This window comes from Chiloscyllium punctatum, chromosome 11 (genome assembly GCF_047496795.1).
Source record: "Chiloscyllium punctatum isolate Juve2018m chromosome 11, sChiPun1.3, whole genome shotgun sequence".
Lineage (NCBI taxonomy): Eukaryota > Metazoa > Chordata > Chondrichthyes > Orectolobiformes > Hemiscylliidae > Chiloscyllium > Chiloscyllium punctatum.
Window position 1 is genome coordinate 113,020,311 of NC_092749.1, and position 26,574 is coordinate 113,046,884.

Genomic DNA, 26,574 nt, shown 5'->3' on the forward strand with positions numbered 1-26,574 from the left:
ATCATGTTTGTTTGGAGAGACAGTTCCTGCTGTGCTCAAGACATATCAATCATGTCTATGGTTGCGTGAGAGTTAAAGATCTTTCATTACAGGGTCCAATGGCTGGTCTCCCTGGTGGTGACACATGTACAGTTGTATAAGGATTGTATTTGGGCACATTCTTCTCACTAACAGTAAAACATCCAACAGCAGAGTCTACCCTACCAGCTTCATTCTAAAGCTGCCTCAAAAACCTGTTAAAGTTATCAAGGTGGAAAGCCTTATTACAGTTACTGATTAAACAGAGTTTGCCATAACATTTGGCCAAACATATTGCAAACATATTGAACCTGGTCCTGCCATTTAATATGGTTATGACTGATCATGGTGTCAACTCCAGCTTCTCACCAACCTCCCAGTAATCATGGACTGACTTCATCAAACACAAATCAATCTACTTCTTTCTTAAAATTATTTAATGAACAGAACTAAACTGGACCAGCCATTTAAATACAATGGATACAAGAGCAGGTCAGAGACGAGGATTACTGTGAGAAAGTGAGGACTGCAGATGCTGGAGATCAGAGCTGAAAAATGTGTTGCTGGAAAAGCGCAGCAGGTCAGGCAGCATACAAGGAGCAGGAGAATTGATGTTTCAGGCATAAGCCCTTCTTCAGGAAGAAGGGCTTATGCCTGAAACGTCGATTCTCCTGTTCCTTGAATGCTGCCTGACCTGCTGCGCTTTTCCAGCAACACATTTTTCAACGAGGATTACTGTGGTAAGTAACTCACTTCCTGACTCCCCAAAGCCTACCCACCATCTACAGACACAAGTCAGGAGTGTGATGGAATACTCTCCACTTGCCCTGGATGGGGAAGCTCCAACAACACTCAAGAAGCTCGACACCATCCAGGACAAAGCAGCCCACTTGATTGGTGCCACATCCACAAACGTCAACATTCACTCCCTCTACCACTAACGCTCAGTAGCAGCAGCGTGTACTGTTCTATAAGATGCACAGAAGTAAATCACCAAGGCTTCGAGAACAACACCTTCCAAACCCGCATCCTCTACTAACTGGAAAGACAAGAGCAACAGACACATGAGAACCTGAAGACTTCCCTCCAACCCATCCTTCACTGCCACTGGGTCAAAATCCTCCCTGACAATGTTGAGGGTCTATCGACAGCCCGTGGACTACAGCCCACCACTACCTTCTCAAGGGGCAATTAAAGATAGGCAATAAATACTGGCCCAGCCAGGAACATTCATACCCCCCGTACAAACAAATAATAAATAACCAGGGGTTTGATAAACCTTTCAAAAGGAAAATTAAAACCACTTTATTTATGCATAGAATGTGGGGTTGCACTTAAGAGTTAACATTCAGAATGCATGTTTAAAGCTTTACAGAATGCAAAAGGGGTTTAAGGCACAAGCCAGACCTCATCGGTGATTTCACTAAAAATTAGAAAGCTCCTAACAGGATGGACAGTGTAGATGTAAACAGGATGTTTCCTCTGGCTCTGCAGTCTAGAACAAGGGCATAGAGTCTCAATATAAAAGACAAGCCTTTTCAGATTGTGATGAGGAGTAATTTCTTCATACAAACGGTGGAATTTTCCACCACAATTCAATCATTAAGCCGGTTTAAGACAAAGTCTGATTGGTTTCTTCTTGCTCATGACATCAATGGATATAGAAATTGTGCAGGAATTCAGCATTGAGGAAAGCCATTATAGAGTGATGGAGCAAACATGAGGGGCTGAATGGCCTACTCCTGTGCAGGTTCAGAGTGAAAGTGTCTTTATTTTGCAATTTGCTTTGAAACAGTGAGTGTAGTTATAAAATAGACAGAGCTCTCTCCTCATTAATTAGTCAGGCGTAAATATGATCAAAAGGTGATCCAGGGGAGTTACACATGTTGGTAAGTCGAGAATACCTAACAAAGTAGGAAGGTAGCATCAAGTGATTTCTTCTTCTTCAGGCAAAGAAGGGTCTGGGAAAAGTTGTCCTGAAGCTAAATGCAGCAGAAAGAACCAGATAAAGGAGTTATAGTGAAAACAGGCGCTAACGGCAATGGGATTAATGTGTGAAGAGAGAAAGAATTTGTGAGAAGGTGGGGCAGCGAGGTAAGGATCGAATACGAAAGCATGGGTCGGTTCTGCTTAAAGGCTTTTCTGCTCCACTTAAACGTCCCTCTGCTTCAACATGTTTGAGGCTACCTACTGCAAGTCTAGAAGAGAACAGGGGCTGAATAAGAATTGCTTCAGGAATAAGCTGAAACATGCAGTAGGCAGCTGAAACTGGCAGTGACACTGAGGTCTCTTAACTCTAACTACAGGCTCATAAACGGGAAACTCCAAGTATCAAAATTGAACTTCCTGAATTCCCCAAAATATCCAAAAATTGTTGGAAACCTAGTAACTGTAACAGTTTAACTAATAAATTCTAAAAAAAAATAATCTGTTTAGCTTGATATTGAAAACATTGTTATGTGCAAATTGTAAAGTGTCTTAATTTACAGTACATTAATGAAATAATAATTTATCTGAATTTACTAACAGCCTGTTAAATTACAATCTAGCCCTTGAGTATTCACTCAATTCTGTTGCATGCAATCATTTTTCACATCCAGAATTAGTATTTTGAGAAATGCTTTTATTATTTGCTTCACACCTTTGTCATGATGCATAATAAATTATAGTCATTAGCAAATTACTGCTCAAAATAGCCAGACCAACCTTTTCCCACTTGCCAGAAAATGCCCAGTATTGCTTCCAATCAGCTCCTTCTTATAAGAGCGCAGAAAATGTAACACTAAATATTTGTCAAGCCATTCCTGATGCTGTAAAATTCACTTGTGGGACATGGGTGTCGCTGGCCGGCCAGCATTTATTGCCCACCCCAACTGCCCTTGGAGGAGTGCTCGACTCTAAACCTGTTCGAATCCGATTCACAGCTGTGCTAATACACAGACTCTCCCTAAGACGCAGGAACATAGGCAGAGAAGGGGGCTCTTTAACCCCTTCAGTCTGTTTTGCCTTTCAATGAGACCATGGCAGCTGTGTGACCTCACTCCCCAAACCATCTTTTTTCTGTTCCTCTTCAAAATCTCTGCCCATCTTAGTTTTAGGGGTAACATTTAATTTGGTATAAAGGCACCATTTGAGGAAGAGAGTTCCAGTTTCTCTCTATTTCCAGATGGGGAGGCAATGACCTGCTGGTATTGTCACTAGACTATTAATCCAGAGACCCAGGAACGATCCAGGGACATAGGTTCAATCCTGCCATGGCAGACAGGGCAATTTGAAAATCTGGAATTAATTTTCCAATGATGATCATGAAACTGCTGTTGATTGTTGAGAAGATCTCATCTGATGCCATCCTCACCTAGTCTGGTCTAGTCTACATGTGACTCCAGATCCACAACAGCGTGGTTGACTCTCAACTGCCCTCTTGGCAATTAGGGATGGGCAATAAATGTTGGCCCAGCCAGTGATACCCACAATCCATGAATGAATACACAGCAAATTAGAGTCTCCCTCCTGGTTGTAAGCTCCCCAAAACAACAGAAACAGTTTCTGTGTCCTGATAACATATGCCCCCCCCCCCCTTGTGTAATTTAACACAGATATCATGAATTTCTACTGCGCTGCTTCCAAAATTGAAACTAGAGACAATACCAGTTCCAGTGGAAAAAAATCATCTCTGGATAGGATAAATAGACAAAGTCTTTTCCCTGGGGTCGGGGTGTCCAGAACAAGAGGGGCATAGGTTTAGGGTGAGAGGGGAAAGATATAAAAGAGACCTAAGGGGCAACTTTTTCACACAGAGGGTGGTACGTGAATGGAATGAGCTGCCAGAGGAAGTGGTGGAGGCTGGTACAATTGCAACATTTAAGAGGCATGTGGATGGGTATATGAATAGGAAGGGTTTGGAGGGATATGGGCCGGTGCTGGCAGGTGGTACTAGATTGGGTTGGGATATCTGGTCGGCATGGATGGGTTGGACCGAAGGGTCTGTTTCCATGCTGTACACCTCTATGACTCTATGTTCTTTACATGGTCTCATGGTCAAGGAATTGCATCAGTAACTAGAGGGAGTGAAGCTAACTTGAAGAAGTAAACAAAGCTAAAAAGATATCAAGAGGAATAAGGCTGGCTTGGTACCAATTGATTAGGGATTTCTTTTATACATTCAGGGTATGGATACCAGTAGCCATTGACCAGTATTTATTGTCCAATCCCATTTCCTGGGGGTGTTGGCAGTGAGCCACCTTCGTGAATTGCAGGAACATTCCGTGCTTTAAGGCAGGAAATTCCAAGATTTTCACCCGGCAACGCTTAAGGAGCAGTGATATATTTCCAAAGCAGGATGATGCATGGTTCAGAGGGAACTTGCTGGGGATGGTGCTTCCATGTATCTACTGCCCTTGACCTTCGCGATGGAAGTGGTCTTGGGTTTGGAAAATGCTGTCTGAGGACCTGAGTTTCTGCAGTGCATCTTGTAAATGGTACACACTGCTGCTGCTGAGAGTCAGTGGTGGAGGGAGTGGATGCTTGTGGATGTGGTGCCAATCAAGTGGCTGCTTTGTCCTGGATGGTGCCAGGAGTGTTGTTGGAGCTGCCCCCATCCAGGGCAAGTGGGGAGTATTCCATCGGACTCCTGACTTGAGCCTTGGACATGATGGACAGACAGTGGGCAGTCATGAAGATGTGAGGCATGTTACTCGATGTTAGCACCGACACACATGTAAATAGTTCCATGAACTTTCATCCAGTCGAATGTCTGGAGACACATTCAAACTTTATCAGGCATTTCTATTCAAGTGCCAATATTCGACTGAAAGAAATCACAACATCTGATTTTCCAAATGCCATATGACCATGCTAAACAGATTGCCCTCTGATGGAGTTCAGCAATTTTCAACAGGGTTGAATGGGTCAAATGTTTAGAATGTTCACAAAAGAACAGTAAATGAATCAGTAAAAGGACTTAGGCAATTTGACACAGGCATACAAATATCTATATATAAATTTGTCTTGATTCTGATATATTAAAACAGATCCACAAATTTCTATTGTGCATAAGCAGTGCAAGAAGCAGAGCTTCTGGTAATTACAATGGGTTTGCAGTGTTCAAGTGAAAAAAAAATTCTGTGGAGGAAAAAAACAGTTCAATGTGTGCCTAGTACTACAAGCATTAATTCTTAGCGAGGTCATATGCAGAACATCTGTCATTCTGTCTATAGTCTATGAGCCTCAACCAGGCCTCTGCATGGCTATTGATTTTTCTTGCATTTGCCTTAATTTACTTAACCATCACAAAATCCATCAGTAAGTAAAGGGCAACTGTCCATTAACATGCCATTTACCGGCATTCTCATTTCTTTCTGTTACGTCCTTTTGGTAAATATTTCTTCTAAACTGTTCTGTGTTTATAGTGAAGAAATGAATTAAGGATTCACACACCTGTTTCTATTCAGTAACTGCTTTGCAGAGGTACATGTAATGTGCTTAAGGAGAAAATAAATATCTAGACGTTATTACATCTGTGTGCAAAGGGTGGTAAATTAGATCCTAATTATATTATAAGAGGCATGCAGCTTTTTCAGCTCAGATTTTACATGTGCATTTTACAGATCTCAAAAGCTTTACTGTGACTAATTCATGAGGTAGTGTTTTGAGTGCTTTCATATGTGGTTCTCCTGCAGTCTTATTTACAAATAAACCAGGGCACTTTCTGCAGCCTGTTAACGTATTACTGCAGTGTTTAAGATGCTTTGAATGAATGCACATGGCAGTAATCAGAAAGCTCTGGCTTTCACTAATTACTCTATCACATAATTTCACAAATTGGCGTTCTTCTGGGGAGCTGTGTGCAAAAAAAAAGGAACAGGGCTCTGAGTGGAAAGTCAGACAGTGCTTCATCCTTACTTCTCGATAAACTCAACATGAAAACAGAAAGCAGCATGGGTTGGTAGTGGGGAGGGGGAGGGTTGGGACAGAGGGGTGGGGGCAAAAATGGGAGGGAAGCCAGTTCCGGAAAATTATTTCTGACCAAAAGCAACCACGTGGTAACGCTGTGTTACAAACACTAACTATGTGGGGTTGAATGAGCTCATATTTCCAACATTCACTTTCTGTCTTCGTGCAGTAGGTTTCACACGTTGGGAGTTGTTATTAAGATAAAAGAGGTGGTTATTGTCACAAATTTGCACCTGCAAGAGGCACACAGGTCTGTCTTTAGTTGCCACAGATAATCTTAAAAGAGAAACCTGCCCTGCCAAGGATTGTGGCCAGGGTTATCATTTTCAGTTACCTGCTTATTTGGTTTTTACTCACACTGAAGGCATTAGAAAGGAAATCCTGTATAACAGGTTCTCCCTGATGTACACGACAATCCCCAATGATATCAATGAAAAGGATGCACCTTCCGTCCAGCAAATCCACAATGACTTGTTGCATTTTATCCCAAAAAGGCATCGACTAAATCTCCCTGCACTTTAAGAACTGCTTCATTAATTATATCCTGGAACTCATTCTTGGCACAATATCAAATGGCCAATTCCTACAATCCGGAATGATGAGACTTACAGAAATACTCTGGAGTTGTCCAAGGTAGGACCGCAGAGAGAGAGAGAGAGAGTGTATGTGTTATCCATGGGAATTAGGAGCGCGGGCGGAGGGTGAAGGGGATGGGGGAAATGGACTTAAAGTCATTGGCAGAAAAGAAAATAAGAGATACAGGAGAAAGCTTCTGCATGGAGTTGCTGTTTGGGGTGTGGAATGTGTTGTCTCAAAGTGTGGTGGAGGCAGGGTCAATTGAGGCTTTCAACAAGGAATTAGATAGTTATTTGACAAGAAACACTATGCAGAGTTACCAGCGCTCAAAGCGATGGCCATTTAGAGAGCTGGCACACACACAATTGGGCAAATTGCCTCCTTCTGCACTGTAACAATTTCATGGATTTTTAAAATTCATTCAGGGATGACGGCAGGCCATCCCTATTTGCCCAGAGGGCAATTAAGAGTCAACCACATTGCTTTGGATCTGGAGTCACATGTAGGCTTGTCTGGGTAAAGATGGTAATTTCCTTCCCTAAAGGACATTCGTGAACCCATTGGTGGGTTCTGAGGAAGGATCACACCACCCAAAAGTTAACTCTGATTTTTCTCCACGGACACAGCCAGCTCAGCTGAGCTTTTCCAGCAATTTCTGTTTTTGTTGGTGAACCGACAATCAACAATGGATCAATTCTGGATGTTTATTGAATCCAAATTCAAATTCCACCACCTGCTGTGCTGGGCTTAGAACGCACATCGCCTGGACACTACCTGGGTCTCTGGATTAATATTCTAGCGACAATACCACTAGGCTATCAGTATCCACCTCCCACCCCCTGATGATGCTGTGATAAATAACCCAATATAGGAAACCTAAAATCTTAGCCATCCTTAAGTATTAAAGCAATCATCATCAAATGAGCATGGAATTTATTCAATTCAGGTAGTGGCCATTGACTGGCTTATTATTTCAAAGGGAATGGAAAGTAGAAGTGGGGAGATTTTGGTAAAACTATACAATCAGACCACAGCTGGAATACTATAAACGTTACTGGACACCTTATATTACAAAAGATACATTGGCGTCGGATGCAGTCCAGAGAAGGTTCACTTGGCTGACACCAGGGATGGACGGATTGTCTTATGAGGAGAGGTAAATAGTTTGGGCCTATTTGGGGAGAAGGGGAAGGAGTTGAGAGTTGCATGATGGAAGAAGGCAATGAGAGTCCCCTTGGTGAAGAGGAACAGAGAGTTGATGGGGAGAGTGGGGGAATTGGAATGAGAAGCCGGATCACTCACACTCATTCATTTTCAACAAAGAAAGCTTCTTTTACCAAACTGTGATTTCACTCATGTCAAAAAGCAGCAGTGTGTTAGTATAACCAGGAATGACATTTTCTCAAATATTACAGAGTTCTGCTCATTGGAATGTAGAGGAATGAGGGACGACCATATTGAAACATACAAGATTCTCGAGGGTTGAAGGGTAGATGCAAAAAGGTTGTTTGCCCTGGTGGGAGAGCCTAGGACCAGAGGGCATCATCTCAGAGTAAGGGGTGGTACAGTGAAGACAGTGATGGGGAGGAATTTCTTCTCCCAGAGGATAGTGAATCTGTAGAATTTTTGTTGAGGCTGAGGTCATTAAGTGTGTTCAAGGCTGATACAGACAGCTTTTTGATCAATGAGAGAATCAAGGGGTATGGGGAAAAGGCAGGAAAGTGGAGTTGAGGATGATCAGATCAGCCCTGACCTCACTGATTGGCAGAGCAGCCTCAGTGGGCCCAATGGCCTACTCCAGCTCCCATATCTTATGGTCTAAACTTTGTGGTTGTGACACTGAACTTCTTTTTGGAACTGGACTGACGTCAGCATGGCAAATTCAATGCAACAGTTACTGTATTTGGTATTTCTCTGTCCTGCTCTGTTCCAGCCATATCAAACAGACTCCACAGAACAAAGTAAGTCAAATATCAGAGAATTAAAACATTGAAGATTTAAACCTCAGTTTCTTTACTGTACTGAAAATAACAAGCATTGATCTATTTACAATGAGGAACATATCTACAATGTGAGATTGCAAATACAGCTCTCTGTATCAGCAAATCTGTCGATTGCTGAGCTGGTAATGATTGTAAGGGGGAGAGATTGAAGCAGCACTGACACTACCCGCCATAGTGTGTATACATTAACACTGTGACACACAACAATAAATGAAGATACTTCAGAGTTCATGTAAAAACATTCTCTGGAGCTGACGATGGCTCAAATCTTGGTGCATCCAGAAAATTTAAGACAGAAAAATAACAAGTTTGAAACCAATCAAACGTTGTCATGAAACCTGAACTGCTACACCATTGAGTTTTTTTAAAAGTAATCTTATCTCACCCTCAGCCAAGCATGCAAATTCAACAAGTATGAAATTAGCAGCTAATAGAGAGTGCCTTAAAGCTCTGCCAATTCCTCTGTCATTGCACCCATTTTCTGGAACAATGGCCACAGTCCTACATTGTTTACTTCTGAGCAGAGTTGAGGTGAAATTGTTTCACCCGAAGGATGGCGGGTGTCTAGAACTCACTGCATCCATGGTTTTGAGAACCAGGAATCCTGACTGCATTTAACAGAAAACATTTGGAGTGACTTGGAACCAATAGCTCAGTAGCAGCAGTGTGTAACATCTACAAGATGCACTTTAGCAATTCACAATGGCTCCTGAGACATCTCCTTCCAAACCCATGACCACTTCCATCCAGGAGGGCAAGGGCAGCAGATACATGGGAACACCACCCCCTGCAAATTCCCCTCCAGGACATGCAGCATCCTGACTTGGAAAAAGATCACCGTTCCATCGCTGTCGCTGGGTCAAAATCCTGGAATTCACTCCCTGAGGGCATTGTGGGTCTACCTACAGCACACAGCTATTTTCTTTAATTCACCGGTGGGATGTGGCTGGGCCAGTACTTATTGCCCATCCCTGTAAGCCCCTTGAGAAGGTGGGTTTGAGCTGTATTCTTGAACCGCTGCAGTATGGTGGGAGTTGACCAGGCCTGGGAAGATGAGGCTTTCAGGGAGACGTTGGCTTGGGGAGAAGGGGAAGGAGTTGAGAGTTGCATGATGGGGAGAAGGCAATGAGAGTCCCTTGGTGAAGAGGAACAGAGAGTCAGCTTGTGATGGTGATGGTGATGGTGGGGGGTGGGGGGTGGGGGTGGGGGGGTGGGGGGGCGGGGCAGTGATGGTGGAACTGGAATGTGAAGCCGGATCACTCCCACTCATTCATTTTCAACAAAGAAAACTTCTTTTACCAAATTGTGATTTCATTTGGGTCAAAAAGCAGCAGTGTGTTTGTATAACCAGGAATGGCATTTTCTCAAACATTAGAGTTCTGGTCAAACAATATTCTGCTCAACTTCTGTCTCAATAACTGATCTATTTATTTCAATTGAGTGGTGGGGATGATTTTCTGATTGGGTGGAATTGAAGAATTTTACTATAGCGGTTTGTCTTTCAAAGCGGCCTACGGTCATTGTCAAAATGACACACAGAAACATAAAGTAGGCCATTCAGCCCTTCCAGCCTGCATCACCATTCAATATGATCGTGGCTGATCATGCAATCTCAGTATCCCACTCCCACCCTCTCTCTCCATCCCCCTCGGTCCCCTTGCCACAAGGGCCATGTCCAGCTCCTTCTTGAATATATTGAAAGAACTGGCCCCAACAGCTTCCTGTGGGAAGGAATTCCACAAGTTCACAACTCTGAGGGAAGAAATTCTTCCTCATCTCAGTCCTGAACGGCTCACTCCTCATTCTTGGACTGTGACCCCTGTTTGCACTGTTTAATTTACTAAGTCCTCACGAGATCATGTTCCCATTCATCCCGTCATATTTCTCTTCCTTTATGAAAGGGGAGAACCGCCATCTTTCAACAGTCAGTTTGTTTCTGAGGAACTTGCTCTTTGAAACAGACAACCTCTGGAAATGAGAGTCTCTTCCAGAGATGCGAAGGCCGACAGAGAAGGAGGCATTTTGCAGTTTCTCAATCCGCGTCCTTATTATTTGACTTTTCTGACTGAGATTTCTACTGACATTTTCAGATAGCTCCATAACTTTTTTTGTCCCAATTTATAACTGATCTCCATACAAGAATCAGCAAGCCAGCCATGGACTTTCACTGCAGGGACACTCAGAAGCATCTACAAATTTGCAAAAGATGGAGTCCACATGACCCTCAGAGCACCAACCACAAGCTCTGCCTGTGAGACATGATACAGAACAGCCAAGGGGTCACATACGCTGAAGGTTGTCCATCCATCCAACATAGAAAATAGGTGCAGGAGTAGGCCATTTGGCCCTTTGAGACAGCATCAGCAATGAGGAAGTGCTGTACGTGACTGGTCAGAGCACAAACAGGATTAGTGGTGCTGGAAGAGCACAGCAGTTCAGGCAGCATCCAACGAGCAGCGAAATCAACGTTTCGGGCAAAAGCCCTTCATCAGGAATAAAGGCAGTGAGCCTGAAGCGTGGAGAGATAAGCTAGAGGAGGGTGGGGGTGGGGAGAAAGTAGCATAGAGTACAATGGGTGAGTGGGGGAGGAGATGAAGGTGATAGGTCAAGGAGGAGAGGGTGGAGTGGATAGGTAGAAAAGAAGATAGGCAGGTCGAACAAGTCAGGAGACAGTAACTGAGCTGGAAGTTTGAAACTAGGATGAGGTGGGGGAAAGGGAAATGAGGAAGCTGTTGAAGTCCACATTGATGCCCTGGGGTTGAAGTGTTCCGAGGCAGAAGATGAGGTGTTCTTCCTCCAGGCATCTGGTGGTGAGGGAGCGGCGGTGAAGGAGGCCCAGGACCTCCATGTCCTCGGCAGAGTGGGAGGGGGAGTTGAAATGTTGGGCCACGGGGCGGTTTGGTTGATTGGTGCGGGTGTCTCGGAGATGTTCCCTAAAGCGCTCTGCTAGGAGGCGCCCAGTCTCCTCAATGTAGAGAAGACCACATCGGGAGCAACGGATACAATAAATGATATTGGTGGATGTGCAGGTGAAACTTTGATGGATGTGGAAGGCTCCTTTAGGACCTTGGATAGAGGTGAGGGAGGAGATGTGGGCACAGGTTTTACAGTTCCTGCGGTGGCAGGGGAAAGTGCCAGAATGGGAGGGTGGGCACATAGTGATAGGGATATGCCCATCAACTCCCAAAGCAGCAGAGGATCAGAAAGGCAGGTGGAATCTGCGGCTATGGATTACCTGGTGAAGTACGTTTAGGGAGGAACACAATGTTTTTGAGAAGGAGTTCAATACAGTTCTTAGGACTAAAGTGATGAAAAGTTATGAGGAGAAAGCTGGAACTGGGGACTGATTTGAATGAATAGCCATTATCATGTTGAATGGTGGAGCAGGTTTACAAGGCCAAATTACCTCTTGTTTTCTTTGTTTCAAAAACAGCAGGATACTATGGGCTGGAGTGAAAGAAACAGCAACAGACTAAGGCCAGTAGCAAGTCTTCCCTCTCTTTCTTTTTGTCTTCTGCGTGGACCTCCGAAGTTTGCATGTGACAGGGTTCCGGAACTAGCCGTTGATGCTGCGATCAATGTCAGCACACCAAACGTTTTGAGCTCAATGTCAGAGTGGCTGTCGCAGCCCAGAGGGAATGTAGTCTACCACCAGTGTCACAGTGAGCTAGAGACAACAGCCCTACTCACCATCTCAATCAATACCAACACCAAGTGCACAGATACATGGGCACGCAACCAGCTGAGAGCACCAGGGCAGATGGTAGAACCTGTGGGAGCGGAACCTTTGTTCTTCAGAGTTCCAACTGTTCTTGCTTGGTCACACTGTTATAAGGTGATAAGGCTTGGACAATCATAACAGAAAACATCAAAGTGTTTGTGTGTTCACATCAATCTTTCAGCACTCATTCCATTGAATAGTGAAGCAGACAGCATGGAAGGAACCAAAGTAGGCCAGTGTTCACAGGCAAAACTCAACCAACTTAAGAGTGTCGCAGTGGGCCAGACTTTACAATTCCAACAGACATCTTTACATAGGTATGACCCTTGATCAACATTTATCTGGAAATAAAACAAATATTGAAGGGAACAGCACTGCTCCCCGAAGGGTGTAGAATGTAGCAGTCGTACCCAGGGTGGCATTTCTCCAGTCCTGGTTGAAGTGTAGAAGATAGTGAAATGCCAGACAGTGGAATTTGAATTTATATTAAAAATCAGGAAATAAGAGTCTAAAGATGGCCATGAAACTATTGTTAATTATCAGTTACTGGTTCACTCTTACTGGCGCAATTATCTGGTTCACTGATATCCTTTCGGGAAGGAAATTGCCATCCTTACCCGGTCTGGCCTACATGTGGCTCCAGACCCACAGCAATGTGAACAAAGAACAATGCAGCACAGGAACAGGCCCTTCGGCTCTCCAAGCCCATGCTGATACATTTTTACCTTCCATACTAAAACTGTCTTCACTTATAGGATCCGTATCCCTCTATTCCCTTCCTATTCATGTATACATCCAGGTGTTTCTTGACTGTTGCTACTGTGTCTGCTTCCACCCCCTCCTCTGGCAGCGTGTTCCAGGCACTCACTGCCCTCTGTGTGAAAAACCTGCCTTGCACATCTCTTTTAAACTTCCCCCTGCTCCTTGAACCTGTGTCCCCCTGGTAATTGACCCTCTCCCTCTGCCCCATCTCCCCAGGAAAAAGCCTCACACTTTCCACGCTATCCATGCCATTCACAATCTCATAAACATCTATCAGGCCGCAAATCCCCCCCTCCACAGCTCCCCCCCCCCCCCCCCCACCCCACCCCCACGACCTGAATCTCCTACGTTCCAGTGAAACCAAACCCAGTCCAAACTTTCTTCATTGCTAGAATCCCCTGTACCAGGCAACATCCTGGTGAACCTTCTCTGTACCCTCTCCAAAACATCCACATCCTTCTGGTCGTGTGGTGACCAGAATATGGTTGACTCTTAGCTGCCCTCTGGGCAATTAGGGATGGGCAATAAATGCTGTCATAGCAGAGACACCTCATCACGTAAATGAATAAATAAACCCATAATGCATTGGGTCTCTGTCTCCATTGAAAGTATATAAGAAAACATTTTCCAACACATTTCAGTTCTAAAGAAGAGTCATACCTCAGACTCAAAATGCTAACTTTCTTTCTCCATAGATGCTGCCAGACCTGCTGCGTTTCCCCAGTAATTCCTGTGTTCGGTGTTGATAGACCCACACTGTGACTTAGTACTAACAAGGTAATTGCACATTTCATCAGAAAACTTTGGACAACACCTAGATTCCAACTTGATAGAGCACCATTACAAACTGACATTATTGACACAAGTGACTGCTCAACAGCCTAGTGTTCAAGATTCTCTCAGCCCTACAGTCTGGATAATTAAAATATTCAAAAATTACCGGGTGCACATGTGTAACACAGTGATAGTAAAAGTTTACTAACTGGATGGATACTTTGGCATTTTGCTTCGTTGGTTAATCCATGCATGAATTTTTACAGCAGCTTACATAGGGTTACAGTGCTATCTCTTCTGCTTTTCAGAACTTGGGAATGAATGCAAGCAGTACGAGGATAATAAACTCTTACCCCATTTTGACACGGCAATAAAGTCTACAGAGTAAGGTCTGAGTGCACCTGGATATTTTCCTTCATAGTTATGGGAATGAAGAGTGGTAAGCTTTGCACGTTAAGGCTGGAAGCTCGCAATCTGACAAAACTGCTTTTTGGTGAGAGATGGAGGTCAGGATGCTGTGGCAGAATCTCTGCCTGTGAAAACTTTGTCGATCTTAATTGTGCCATCCAGGCTGTTCTTTCACCACCCCGAAACGATTCCGGTGCTGTGCAAGTATGACTGGTTGTGCTCTGTTTTAACACTGATTGGTGCAGATTCAAAGCCCCTTTTCAAGACTGACTGTCTGCAGAGACCTCGTGGAATTCTGAAGCAAGGGGGTCACAAGTGAAGGAGAAAGGCTGGTACATATTACTGGAGTAAGTAATTGGCGCTGCCAGAAAGCACTTCTGTTGTAATAAAGAACTGTGAGAGAAGCAAAGTGCTTGACTATAAATTTGTACAAGTAGACAGTTCAATTCTCACTTGCTTATCTTCTGAGCTGCTGCTCCAGAAGCAAGCACCCGAACAGAAAAAAAAGTTCCTCTTGATTTTTCAGATATACCTTAATAATTGTTTCTCGACTGACTTTCTTCCCTCTCATTCTGGCAATTTAAATTTATATAGTGCCTTTCACTTAAAAAGAAGCACCCAAAGGCAAGGTATGGGAGCATCAAAGAGCAAAATCCAAAGTCCTGTCATTTAAAGGGAGATCAGGGCATATTATCAAAAGCGTAGTCAAAGTAGGTTTTAAAGAACATCTTCAGAAAGCAAAGGTAAAGAGACAGAAGTACCAGAGCTTAGGGATGGATGAAGATACAGTCACCAGCGGTGGAGTAACCAAAATTAGGAATCATAGAATCCCTACAGTATGGAGGCAGGCCATTCTACCGATCAAGTCTATACTGACCCTCCATCCAGACCTACCATATCCTATCACTGTAACCCTGCATTTCCCATGACTTAATCCACTTAGCCTGCACATCCCTGGACACTATGGGTAATTTCCCATAGCCAATCCACCCTCATCTGCACATCTTTGTGACTGTGGAAGGAAACCCACGCAGACACGAGGAGAATGTGCACACTCCACACAGACAGTCACCTGAGGCTGGATTCGAACCCCTGTCCCTGGCGCTGTGAGGCAGCAGTGCAAACCACCATGTCAGCTCCGAAGAGTGGTCAAGAGGCCAGAATTAGACGAATGCACGGATATCAGAGATGCTCCAGGCTGAAGAAAGTTACTGAGATGGAGGCGCGGCAAGGTCATGGAAGGATGAGAGTTTTGAAACTGAAGTCAGATAATGAAGATGATTGAGCACAGGGCTGATGGGCGAATCAGACTTGGAAGTAAAGATATGAGAAAAAGAGCTTTGGGAGTTGGGAGACCTTAAATTGACCAAGTTCAACTTTTAATGTTCCCTGCAACATCTTTGGAAGAATGCCACGAGATGGCGATGACGCTACAGGGAGCGTAGGCTCTGCAGATTGGGGATCACTGAAGATGTACCTCCTCAGTCAAGGCAACAGGAATGGAGGGAGCCGAAAATGTGTTGCTGGAAAAGCACAGCAGGTCAGGCAGCATCCAAGGAGCAGGAGAATCGACGTTTCAGGCATGAGCCCTTCTTCAGGAATGAGGAAAGTGTGTCCAGCAGGCTGAGATAAAAGGTAGGGAGGAGGGACTTGGGGGAGGGGCGTTGGAAATGTGATAGGTGGAAGGAGGTCAAGGTGAGGGTGATAGGCCGGAGTGGGGGTGGGGGCGGAGAGGTCAGGGAGAAGATTGCACGTTAGGAAGGCGGTGCTGAGTTCAAGAGATTTGACTGAGACAAGGTGGGGGGAGGGGAAATGAGGAAACTGAAGAAATCTGAGTTCATCCTTGTGGTTGGAGGGTTCGTAGGCGGAAGATGAGGTGCTCTTCCTCCAACCGTCGTGTTGCTATGGTCTGGCGAAGGAGGAGTACAAGAACCTGCATGTCCTTGGTGGAGTGGGAGGGGGAGTTGAAGTTTTGGGCAACAGGGTGTTTGGGTTGGTTGGTGCGGGTGTCCCAGAGGTGTTTCTCTGAAACGTTCCGCAAGTAGGCGGCCTGTCTCCCCAATACAGAGGAGGCCACATCGGGTGCAGCGGATGGGGAGACAGGCTGCCTACTTGCGGAACGTTTCAGAGTACACCTCTGGGACACCCGCACCAACCAACCCAACCACCCCGTGGCTCAACACTTCAACTCCCCCTCCCACTCCACCAAGGATATGCAGGTCCTTGGACTCCTCCATCGCCAGACCATAGCAACACGACAGTTGGAGGAAGAACGCCTCATCTTCTGCTTAGGAACCCCCCAACCACAAGGGATGAACTCAGATTTCTTCAGTTTCCTCATTTCCCCTTCCCCCACCTTGTCTCAGTCAAATCTCTTGAACTCAGCACCGCCTTCCTAACGTGCAATCTTCTCCCTGACCTCTCCGCCCCCACCCCACTCTGGCCTATCACCCTCACCTTGACCTCCTTCCACCTATCGCATTTCCAACGCCCCTCCCCCAAGTCCCTCCTCCCTACCTTTTATCTCAGCCTGCTGGACACACTTTCCTCATTCCTGAAGAAGGGCTCATGCCCGAAACGTCGATTCTCCTGCTCCTTGGATGCTGCTTGACCTGCTGTGCTTTTCCAGCAACACATTTTTGGCTCTGATCTCCAGCATCTGCAGTCCTCACTTTCTCCAGGAATGGAGGGAGGACACTTGACCTTGCTGAGTGCAGATTGGGAAGTGGAAAATCAGCCAGGATCTTGGCTTCTAATTGCTATCACAGGATTAGAAGATAATTACAGATAGGAAAGGCCATTCATCCATCCGGGATGACCCATAAAAACACTCCTACATTCCCTTGCGGGATCCAGTTGTTTGTTGAAATGATTTCAATGTCTACACCTCCGCTATTCCATCTGAAAATCCTTCCTATACTTGATCACTGTTTGTAGTGATCCTGATAGGATGTGATTTGCCTTTTTAATAATATACTTCCGTGACCCTTTGTCGCTATTCTTTTCAAAATAAGCCAAACGAAAGAAATGAATTTTTAATATGGTGGATAGAATTCCAATCAGGCTGCTTTGTCCTGGATGGTGTCAATCTTCTTGAGTGTAGTTGGAGATGACCCCATCCAGGGCAACTGGAGAGTATTCCATCACACTCCTGACTTGTGCCTTGTAGATGATGGACGGGTTGCAGGGAGTCAGGAGGTCAGTTATTTGCTGCAGCATTTCTAGCCTCTGACCTGCTCTTGCAACCACGGTACATACATGCTCCAGTACTGTATGTCTGTACTCGATGGAGTTTAGGGGGATATGGGTTGGGAGTGGAGGGGGTGGGGGGGTTGGAATCTGATTGAAACTTACAGAATACTGAAACGCCTGGATAGAGTGGACATGGAGAAGATGTTTCTACTTGTAGGAGAGATTAGAATCTGAGAGCACAGCCTCAGAGGGAAGGGAGATTTAGAACTGAGATGATGAGGAATCTCTTCAGGGTGGGGAATCCGTGGAACTCATTGCCACAGAAGGCTGTGGAGGCCAAATCATCGAGTGTCTTTAAGTCAGAGATAAATAGTTTCTTGATTAATGAGGGGGTCAAGGATTATGGGGAGAACATGGAACTAAACTGCCAGAGGAAGTGGTAGATGCTGGTACAGTTACATTTAAAAAGACATTTGAATAGATACATGAATAGGAATGGTTTAGAGGGATATGGGCCAAACGCAGGCAGGTGGGAATAGTTTAGTTTAGGAAATGTGTCTGACAAGGACAGGTTAGACTGAAGAGACTGTTTCCATGCTGTATGACTGGATGACTCTATGAGTAGGCAACATAAAGGGGTTGAGAAATACGTTAGCCATGATTAAATGGCCAATATCAATGAGCAAATGGCCGAATTTTGCTCCTACATCTTATGCTCTCACCAACTGTGACACACATTGCCCCTTCACTTCAACCTTAGGATGCAGGTGGTGGGGAATTCAATGACAGAAATGCCCTTGAATATCCAGGGGAGACAGTCAGACTCTGTTGTAGATGGCCACTGTGTTATTTGAATGTTAGTTGCCACTTGTCTGCGTTGGTTTCCTACGAGTGCTCCGGTTTCCTCCCACAGTCCAATAATGTGCAGTTAAGGTGGATGGGCTATGATAAATTGCCCATAGTGTTAGGTGAAGGGGTAAATATAGGGGAATGGGTCTGGGTGGGTGCGCATTGGCAGGTCGGTGTGGACTTGTTGGGCTGAAGGGCCTGTTTCCACACTGTAAGTAATCTAATCTAATCTCACTTTCAGCACAAGCCTGAATGTTGCATAGGTTCTTAGCAGACAGAGTCATATCGCACTTTCTCAGGTAGGTGCCAATGTTGAAGCTGTACTGGGTCAGTTTGAGGAGTGGCACAGTTCATTCTAGAGCACCAGCCATCAGTAACACAGCCAGGATGCTGTTGGGACCCACAGCCGTTCCTGGTTCCAGTGTGCTCTGCCATATGTTTCCTGAGGTCATGTGGACTGAACTGAATTCACTAATGACTGACTTCTGTGATGCTGTGGACCTCAGGGGGAGACCAAGGTGGATGGGCCAAAATGACTGAAGATGGTCACAAAAGCCTTTTCATTTTCAATTGAACACTGGATTCCATCATCATTATCGATGGGGATGAATCATGGCTCCTTATCGTCCTGTCAGCAGTAATGCGACTGAGACACTTTTGGTGATGGACATTTAAGTCTCTCACCCAGAGTACATTCTGTTCCCTACCCACTCTCCCTCCAAGTAGTGTTCAACATCAGGGAACCTTGATTAATCTATTTATTGTGGGAGTGAAGTGGGGGGCTAAGGTGGTGGTGTTGGGTCAGGGGAGGAGAAACAATAGTTGGGAATCAGCAGGAAATTTCCTTGCTCATTTTTAACTGAAGACAATGACATTTTATGGGTTCCTGAATCATTGCTGGCCAGGCAGGACAACTTGCTCCCAGATGGATACTACGTTGATCATGGTGGCTCTCAAACTCAAATTTCTGGATGATTCGTCAAGGCCTCGGGATTATTGACCCAGTTACATAATCAATAATTTACTGTAAGCCTATAAATAGATTTAAAAAATCATCAATCTCAAGTCAGGCCTGAAAGTGACCCTTGTCATCTCTGGATATTTTGGGGGACAGAGTTCCAGATTTCCACTAGCCCTGTGTAATGAGGATGCGGCAGGAATGTTTCTTCCTATGGGAGAATCGAGAATTAAAAGCCACTGTTTCAAACCCCCATTTAAAACAGTGAGAAAGCTTTTCTTCCTCAGAATCTTTGGAACTCTCTTCCTGAAAAGTTGGCAGACGCAGTGTCCTTAAATATTTTTAAGGCAAAAGTAGACAAGATTCCAGTTAAGGAAGGGGTTGAAAGATTAAGCAGGAATGTGGATTTGTGGTTATAATCATATCAGCCGTGATCATACTGAATGGCACAGCAGGCTCTACGGGCTGAATGGCCTCTCACGTGTCTGCACGTTCTTTCTGATTTCACTCATTCAGGGCCCTGCTCTCCCCTCCTTTCTCCATCTGAGACAATACTGTTGTTTCCTCTACACTCAATGATCCAGAGACGTTATGATATACTTTGGAACAGGTGGGATCTCGACCCAGGTCTCCTGGCTCAGAGATCAGGATACTACCACTGCACCACAACAGCCTGGCATTTATCCTTTATTTTTAAAGCCTACCCCAACTCTAACCTGGACATTTTCCCAGCCAATCTATTCAGAGATATTATGACACACCGCTGGAGGAAGAGGGCTTCAACCCGGTTCTCCTAGCTCCTAGGTATGAACACTACCACTGCACTACAAGAGTCCCTGCACCAGCCTCAGTTTATCCATTCATCATTTTAAATCTTTTAATTCCATAGGAATATAAGCCAGATCTATACTGTGTATATTTTCCTTCATGATTTAACCATTCCGAATTTTATTGCGAACGTATGCCTGTAAGCTTGTGCCCATTTAAACACGGTGGGTGTCTAGGAAGTCAATGTTTTTCCCTGTGTGCTGTACCCTGTGTGTTTAATGGATGGTTGATAATTACTGAGGATATTGATGAACTCTTGCAATTCTGCTTTTGTATAAATTTAAATTCCACACACATCAACACAGATAGAGAAGGGAATGTTACTACGTGAGTAAAGCTAAGTTGCCTGTGGTGACTGGGGATGTGCAGGGTATGTTGGTTAGCATTGGAAAATACACAGTTACACGGATAGGGTAGGGGTAGTGTGTCTGGGTGGGATGCTTTTCGGAGGATGGGTGTGGACTCAATGGGCTGAATAGCCTGCCTCCATAATATTATGATTCTAAAGGAGTTACTGAGAATGAAAAAGAAGCCCCTGGAAATCAAAATATAGGCCCAAAAATCAAAAGAGAACCCTCAAGTGGTGCACTCAGAAAACAAAATAAAAGTCATTTTCGTCCTTTCAAACCACAATATCCTGCCTGAGGTCTGGAGACCAGAATTAAATGACCATCAGATTGAGCTTAAATCCATCTGCTCCATCACTTCCTTCCCAATTGTATTCCAAACCCACTTGGATGAAGACCAGAGTTCAATTAATTGATCTTTTTGATTATTTTTAACACTTCTCCACCAGCACAGTGTGCTTTGTTTAACATGGATATGTAGAACACCATACCAGTCCAAGGTTTCTAATGCTCTCAGCATCAGGAAAATATTCTGATTCTCCTCTTTTTGGACCCCAAGTCAGTGAAGTCACACTTGACCATATGGAACCGTGCTGGTCCCTCATAGATACATGGCTCACTCTTTCTTCCTAAGAGTCAGTACAGGATACTCAAAAACCAAAGCCCGATACAAATTTCTGAGAGCACTGACTGCACTTATTCTCTAGTGGGATGTGAGCATTGCTGGTGGGCCAGCAATTGTTGCCAACCCTCTAATTGTTCTTTGGCTGAGCAGCCTGCCTGAACATTTCAGAGAGTGGTTGAGGGTCAACCACTATGCTGTGTGTCTGGAGTCACGTGTAGGCCAGACCAGGTAAAGTCGGTAGTTTCCCTCCCTGAAGGACAACAGTGAACCAGACAGATTTCTGTCTGTCTGATGAAGAGCTTACGCTCGAAACATTTATTCTTCTGCTCCTCGGATGCTGCCTGACCGGCTGTGCTTTTCCAGCACCACAATCTCCGACTCTGATCTCCAGCATCTGCAGTCCTCACTTTCTCCCAGATTTCTGTGTCAGTCAATTCGTGGTCACCATTACCAAGATTAGCTTTACACTCCAGAATTTATAAAGTGAATTTAAATTCCACCGTTAAAAATCACACAACACTAGGTTATAGTCCAATAGGTTTAATTGGAAGCTTTCCGGAGCGACGCTCCTTCATCCTTCATCGGAGCATCGCTCCGAAAGCTAGTGCTTCCAATTAAACCTGTTGGACTATAACCTGGTGTTGTGCGATTTTTAACTTTGTACACACCAGTCCAACACTGGCATCTCCAAATCACTAAATTCCACCAATTGCCATGGTAGGATGGGAACCCATGTACACTACACATTAGCCTGGGGTGTCTGAATAACTACAGTCATAGAGATGTACAGCATGGAAACAGACCCTTCGGTCCAACCCGTCCATGCTGACCAGATATCACAACCCAATCTAGTCCCACCTGCCAGCACCCGGCCCATATCCCTCCAAACCCTTCCCATTCATATACCCATCCAAATGCCTTTGAAATGTTTGCAATTGTACCAGCCTCCACCACATCCTCTGGCAGCTCATTCCATACACGTACCACCCTCTGCGTGAAAAAGTTGCCCCGTAGGTCTCTTTTATATCTATCCCCTCTCACCCTAAACCTATGCCCTCTAGTTCTGGACTCCCCAACCCCAGGGAAAAGACTTTGTCTATTAATCCTTTCCATGCCCCTCATGATTTTGTAAACCTTTATAAGGTCACCCCTCAGCTCCGACGCTCCAGGGAAAACAACTCCAACCTGTTCAGCCTCTCCCATTAGCTCAAATCCTCCAACCCTGGCAACATCCTTGTAAATCTTTTCTGAACGCTTTCAAGTTTCACAACATCTTTCTGATAGGAAGGAGACCAGAACTGCACGCAATATTCCAAGTAGCCTGACCAATGTCCTGTACAGTCGCAACATGACCTCCCAACACCTGTACTCAATACTCTGACCAATAAAAGAAAGCATACCAAACACCTTCTTCACTATCCTATCTACCTGCGACTCCACTTTCAAGGAGCTATGAACCTGCACTCCAAGGTCTCTTTGTTCAGCAACACTCCCTAGGACCTTACCATTAAGTGTCTAAGTCCAGCTAAGATTGCTTTCCCAAAACGCATCACCTCGCATTTATCTGAATTAAACTCCATCTGCCACTTCTCAGCCCATTGGCCCATCTGGTCCAGATCCTGTTGCAATCTGAGGTAACTCTCTTCGCTGTCCACTACACCTCCAATTTTGGTGTCATCTGCAAAATTACTAACTGTACCTCTTATGCTCGCATCCAAATCATTTATGTAAATGACAAAAAGTAGAGGGCCCAGCACCGATCCTTGTGGCACTCCACTGGTCACAGGCCTCCAAGCTGAAAAAAACCCTCCACCACCACCCTCTGTCTTCTACCTTTGAGCCTGTTCTGTATCCAAATGGCTAGTTATCCCTGTATTTTGTGAGGAAAACTAGTCCAATAGTTTACCACTAAACTACCATCTGAGACCAAACAGAATCCTGGCTATCTATCTCCTACGTCCAAAATCATTGCTGACCTTGGAACCAAACCTCTGCAGAAGGTAAATGCATTATAGCAAGAAATAGCGAGGGTTAAAACAAAATAACAACCAGTTTTCACTCATAGCATTTCCTTAGCAAAGATAATCATCTTTAATTTTTGATATAATATTCTAAGTTATCACAGTTTTCACTTCAAAGCTTCTCAATTCGTCATGAGTTAGGGAATTTTGGTTTTTTTTTATTTTGGGCATGCTCTTTCCAAACCTTTTCTTAGCCACTGAGGTTTTACAAATTTCAATAACTAAAGTCATGTCCAGAGATTAAAGCCCAGAAAATCAATTTGTAACCTAATGGTTTGATATGTGTCATTTTCCAATGCTCTGTCTTCTGCGAAAAAGAGTCCACCTTACTTCCTTGCTTCACCAGACCCTGGACTCTTTATTTAGCCATGGAAAACATATAGGTAGGATTATGTGGCATACAAAAACAGGCCATTCAGCCCAACTAGTTATGATCCTCCTTGGGCATTCTCTTATTTTCTCTCTCTCATATAAATCTCTTCTCCCTCATTTGCTTGTCTGGTTTTGTCTGAAATCAAATATTATTCAAGTTATCCCTATTCCCTGAGTTCTACCTTCACACCATTCTCTGGCACAGCGTTCCTTCTGAATTCTCTATTGGGCTACTTGGTGGCTATTTTACACTGATGCCTTATCATTATACTCTTCCAACCAAGAGGAGACAGTGCCTCCATAACCACTCCATCAACACCTTTCATTATTTTAAAGTCACCTATCAACCTTCTTTTATCAAGAGAGAAAAAACCTAGATTGTCCATCCTTCCCCAACACAGATTTCTGGGATTATCTTTATAAATCTTCCTGCACCAATGCTTTGCCTTGCTATCTTATCTATTATAAGAACATCCCAAAATGAACATAGAAAGTGCACTCTAACCAAGAGTTATGACAGCTTTGTGGTTCAGTTCTCTCTCTGGAAGTAAAACCCAGAGTTTACTTTGCTAAACAGAGTCACCATAGTCTCAGAGGATTGCCTTCTCATCGGAAAGAGAGATAATTGGTGAGTTTAACCTGAGGCTTCCCACACGCCAGGTGTTACCCTACATCACAAACCAGCCGTCCAGCCAACTGAGCTAACTGAGCCCCTGCGTTGCTTTCACGTGACCTATCGCACAAATTCCAGTGACTGCTACAACGGTGCTCTGAGGAACATCAGCCAGTCGGGGGAAACAGCCAATCACCTTCTGACAAGTGAAGGAGAGAGAAAGTCGGATGGATTCCAAAGTAGGTGTGCAATCCTCCCCACCCAGTTCTACTCAAAATATTCCACTCAGACAGCCCTGTCCAGTGGAAAACAAGAAAGATCTGCCCTCTGTCATCCAACTGTATCTCAAGCCGTATCAAGGTATGGTTCACTTACTGTTAGATGTTGGAACAACCATGCTCGCATGATGTTTGTGGCTACCTTTGGGAAGATCCCTCGCTTTTTCTGTCGTTTTTTATCCTTGTCCGGGTCGTCATCATCTCCCGTGCTTGGCGAAGCTACACTGTTGTCCAAGCCATCACCTGTGAGTACATTAAAAACGCAGTTTTAAAGCAATCTTTTGTTTTTGGTCATGTGAGACTTTCTGTAATGCTCCTTTATACTACACGAAACCAGGAGATTTCCTTTTTTCCTTACATTCTTCAGCCGCACACAGTACAGGTAAATTCACCTTTGGGTGCTGTTCTGATCTTGCAGCATTAATGATCAGAAAACTCAAAATAACTTTGTTCTCACTTTCTGACACTGGGACACAAGAGCAGTCTGGTTTGCAAAGTGCACGGAGTGGCAACTGACTTGTACCTGGAACTCCTAAAAATCTACTCCTCCCTAAACTCTATGGCTTCTCCAACCCTTTATCAGTCACTTCAACATTCTGACAAAATGGCCATTTTCAATGCCCCCAATCCCCCTCCCCCTTCCTCGCTAGGATAACTAACTTACTCCTTGCTTTTCTTCATTGCTTACATTGAAAGGGGAGGCCAGACAGTGCAATCTGTGCCCTGGTCTTATTGAAGCACAAAAACTTGGCTGGAGACAGCTAGTATGGTCCAGTCATTCACCTCATTCTGGACTTGTACAATCCTCTGAATGTCTGCAGTGCAGCATTACTGGAGAGCTATTGAACAAGGAACATTTCAGGCACAGACTCAAACCATCTGCCTGTCCTTACACTGGGTACATAATGCACAGTTTGGTTTGCACAAATGGCTTTCAAGTCCATGCCAGGATTGAGAGTTTGAGACCATTATTGCTCTCGCCTGAATCTTCACACTGCAGTTTATGACAATGCTGTATACAGTACACAGACAGTGCAGCCACATGGATTACTACAATTAACAATGAGGTAGTTATACAAAGCCTAGTGGTAAAAGATCCCACCTGTAGTGTGGGGAGCAGGTACAAGTCATTAACACGTAGACTACTCCAGAAGCACTCGCCGCAAGGACCCACATTCTCTTTCTAAATCTCCACAGCCAAAATTATGGCCGGGATGGAGTGTTGATTTTCAGTCCCCCCAACCAATTTATGCATCGAAACATTAGCTTCAGTGCAGAATAAAACAAACATTGTTGACACGCTTTTACTTTCTCCTACATCTACGGTGTTAATGAGCTGCCTAAATCTGTAAAGGCTAGCTTCTCCATTCTCAGACGAGGGGGTCGGGAAGTTAAAAGTGCCCTACTCGATTTGGAGTTTGGGCAGTTGTACATTTGTCCTTCGTGGAATACAAATCCATGTGACTGACCATCACCTCAGTACGAGCTGAAAGTGAGAGTAAGGCCAGACACCACGGGGAGTGAAGATTCTGCGCCAGTGCAGCAGGGGGTGCCATTCTGAGGCAAAAGGTTACTCTGAGTGCAGAGGAACAGACAATGAATCTGTATTATTTCTGACCTGAAGGTGTATGAGGCAGACACTGCATGCAAAGTCTTGCATTTCCCCAGCTTTATTCCTGACTGGCATTAAAATTAGTAGCGAATGCGAAATGCAAACAATTTGCAAAGTTAATGGGGGTCTGAAAGTGCTTAAAAATAACAGCCAGAAATAGAGTGTCATTTACCGGAGTACACAAAAATACACTCGCTGCTTCATTAATAACGCATAGTGCATACAGCACGTACTCTTGCACTGTCACTGAGTCAGAGGTGGATGCTGGGAGTTGAGAGGCAAAGGCAATTTATTTCCTCCTCATTATAATTTATTAAAAGAACAGGAACAGAAAAAAAAATCAACAGCTGCTCAAATAGGAACGTAAATACTGCAAACACTAGATTACTCATCACAATTAAACATCGAAGTCATGGGTACAGATTATCGATCCACAATCTGTCACAGCATCCAATCTACTGGCATCCCCTCCCCCCAACCTCATATTTCTGCACCAAACCTCTTTACATACAACTTTCCATTTGTGCCAAAAAAACCTTCAAATTCATTTACTAGTAATGCCCTACTGCCTCACTAGAGAAGGATTCATTGATAATTTATGGAAATATCTACTATAATCCAGAGATGACTTTTTCCATCTTTGTGCATCAATAGAATAATCGAGG

At 44.4% G+C, this 26,574-nt stretch overlaps 1 protein-coding gene across 4 annotated transcripts in view; it reads right to left on the minus strand.

The window, feature by feature from the left end:
* The window catches only part of LOC140483348 (homeobox protein Meis1), a 302,240-nt gene that overhangs the window by 119,549 nt on the left and 156,117 nt on the right, over positions 1 to 26,574 (minus strand). For all 4 annotated transcript variants that reach the window (XM_072581546.1, XM_072581547.1, XM_072581548.1 and 1 more), the window contains exon 8: positions 24,395 to 24,540. In XM_072581546.1, the coding sequence (XP_072437647.1) occupies positions 24,395 to 24,540 (146 nt within the window). The remainder of the gene's footprint in view (positions 1 to 24,394; positions 24,541 to 26,574) is intronic.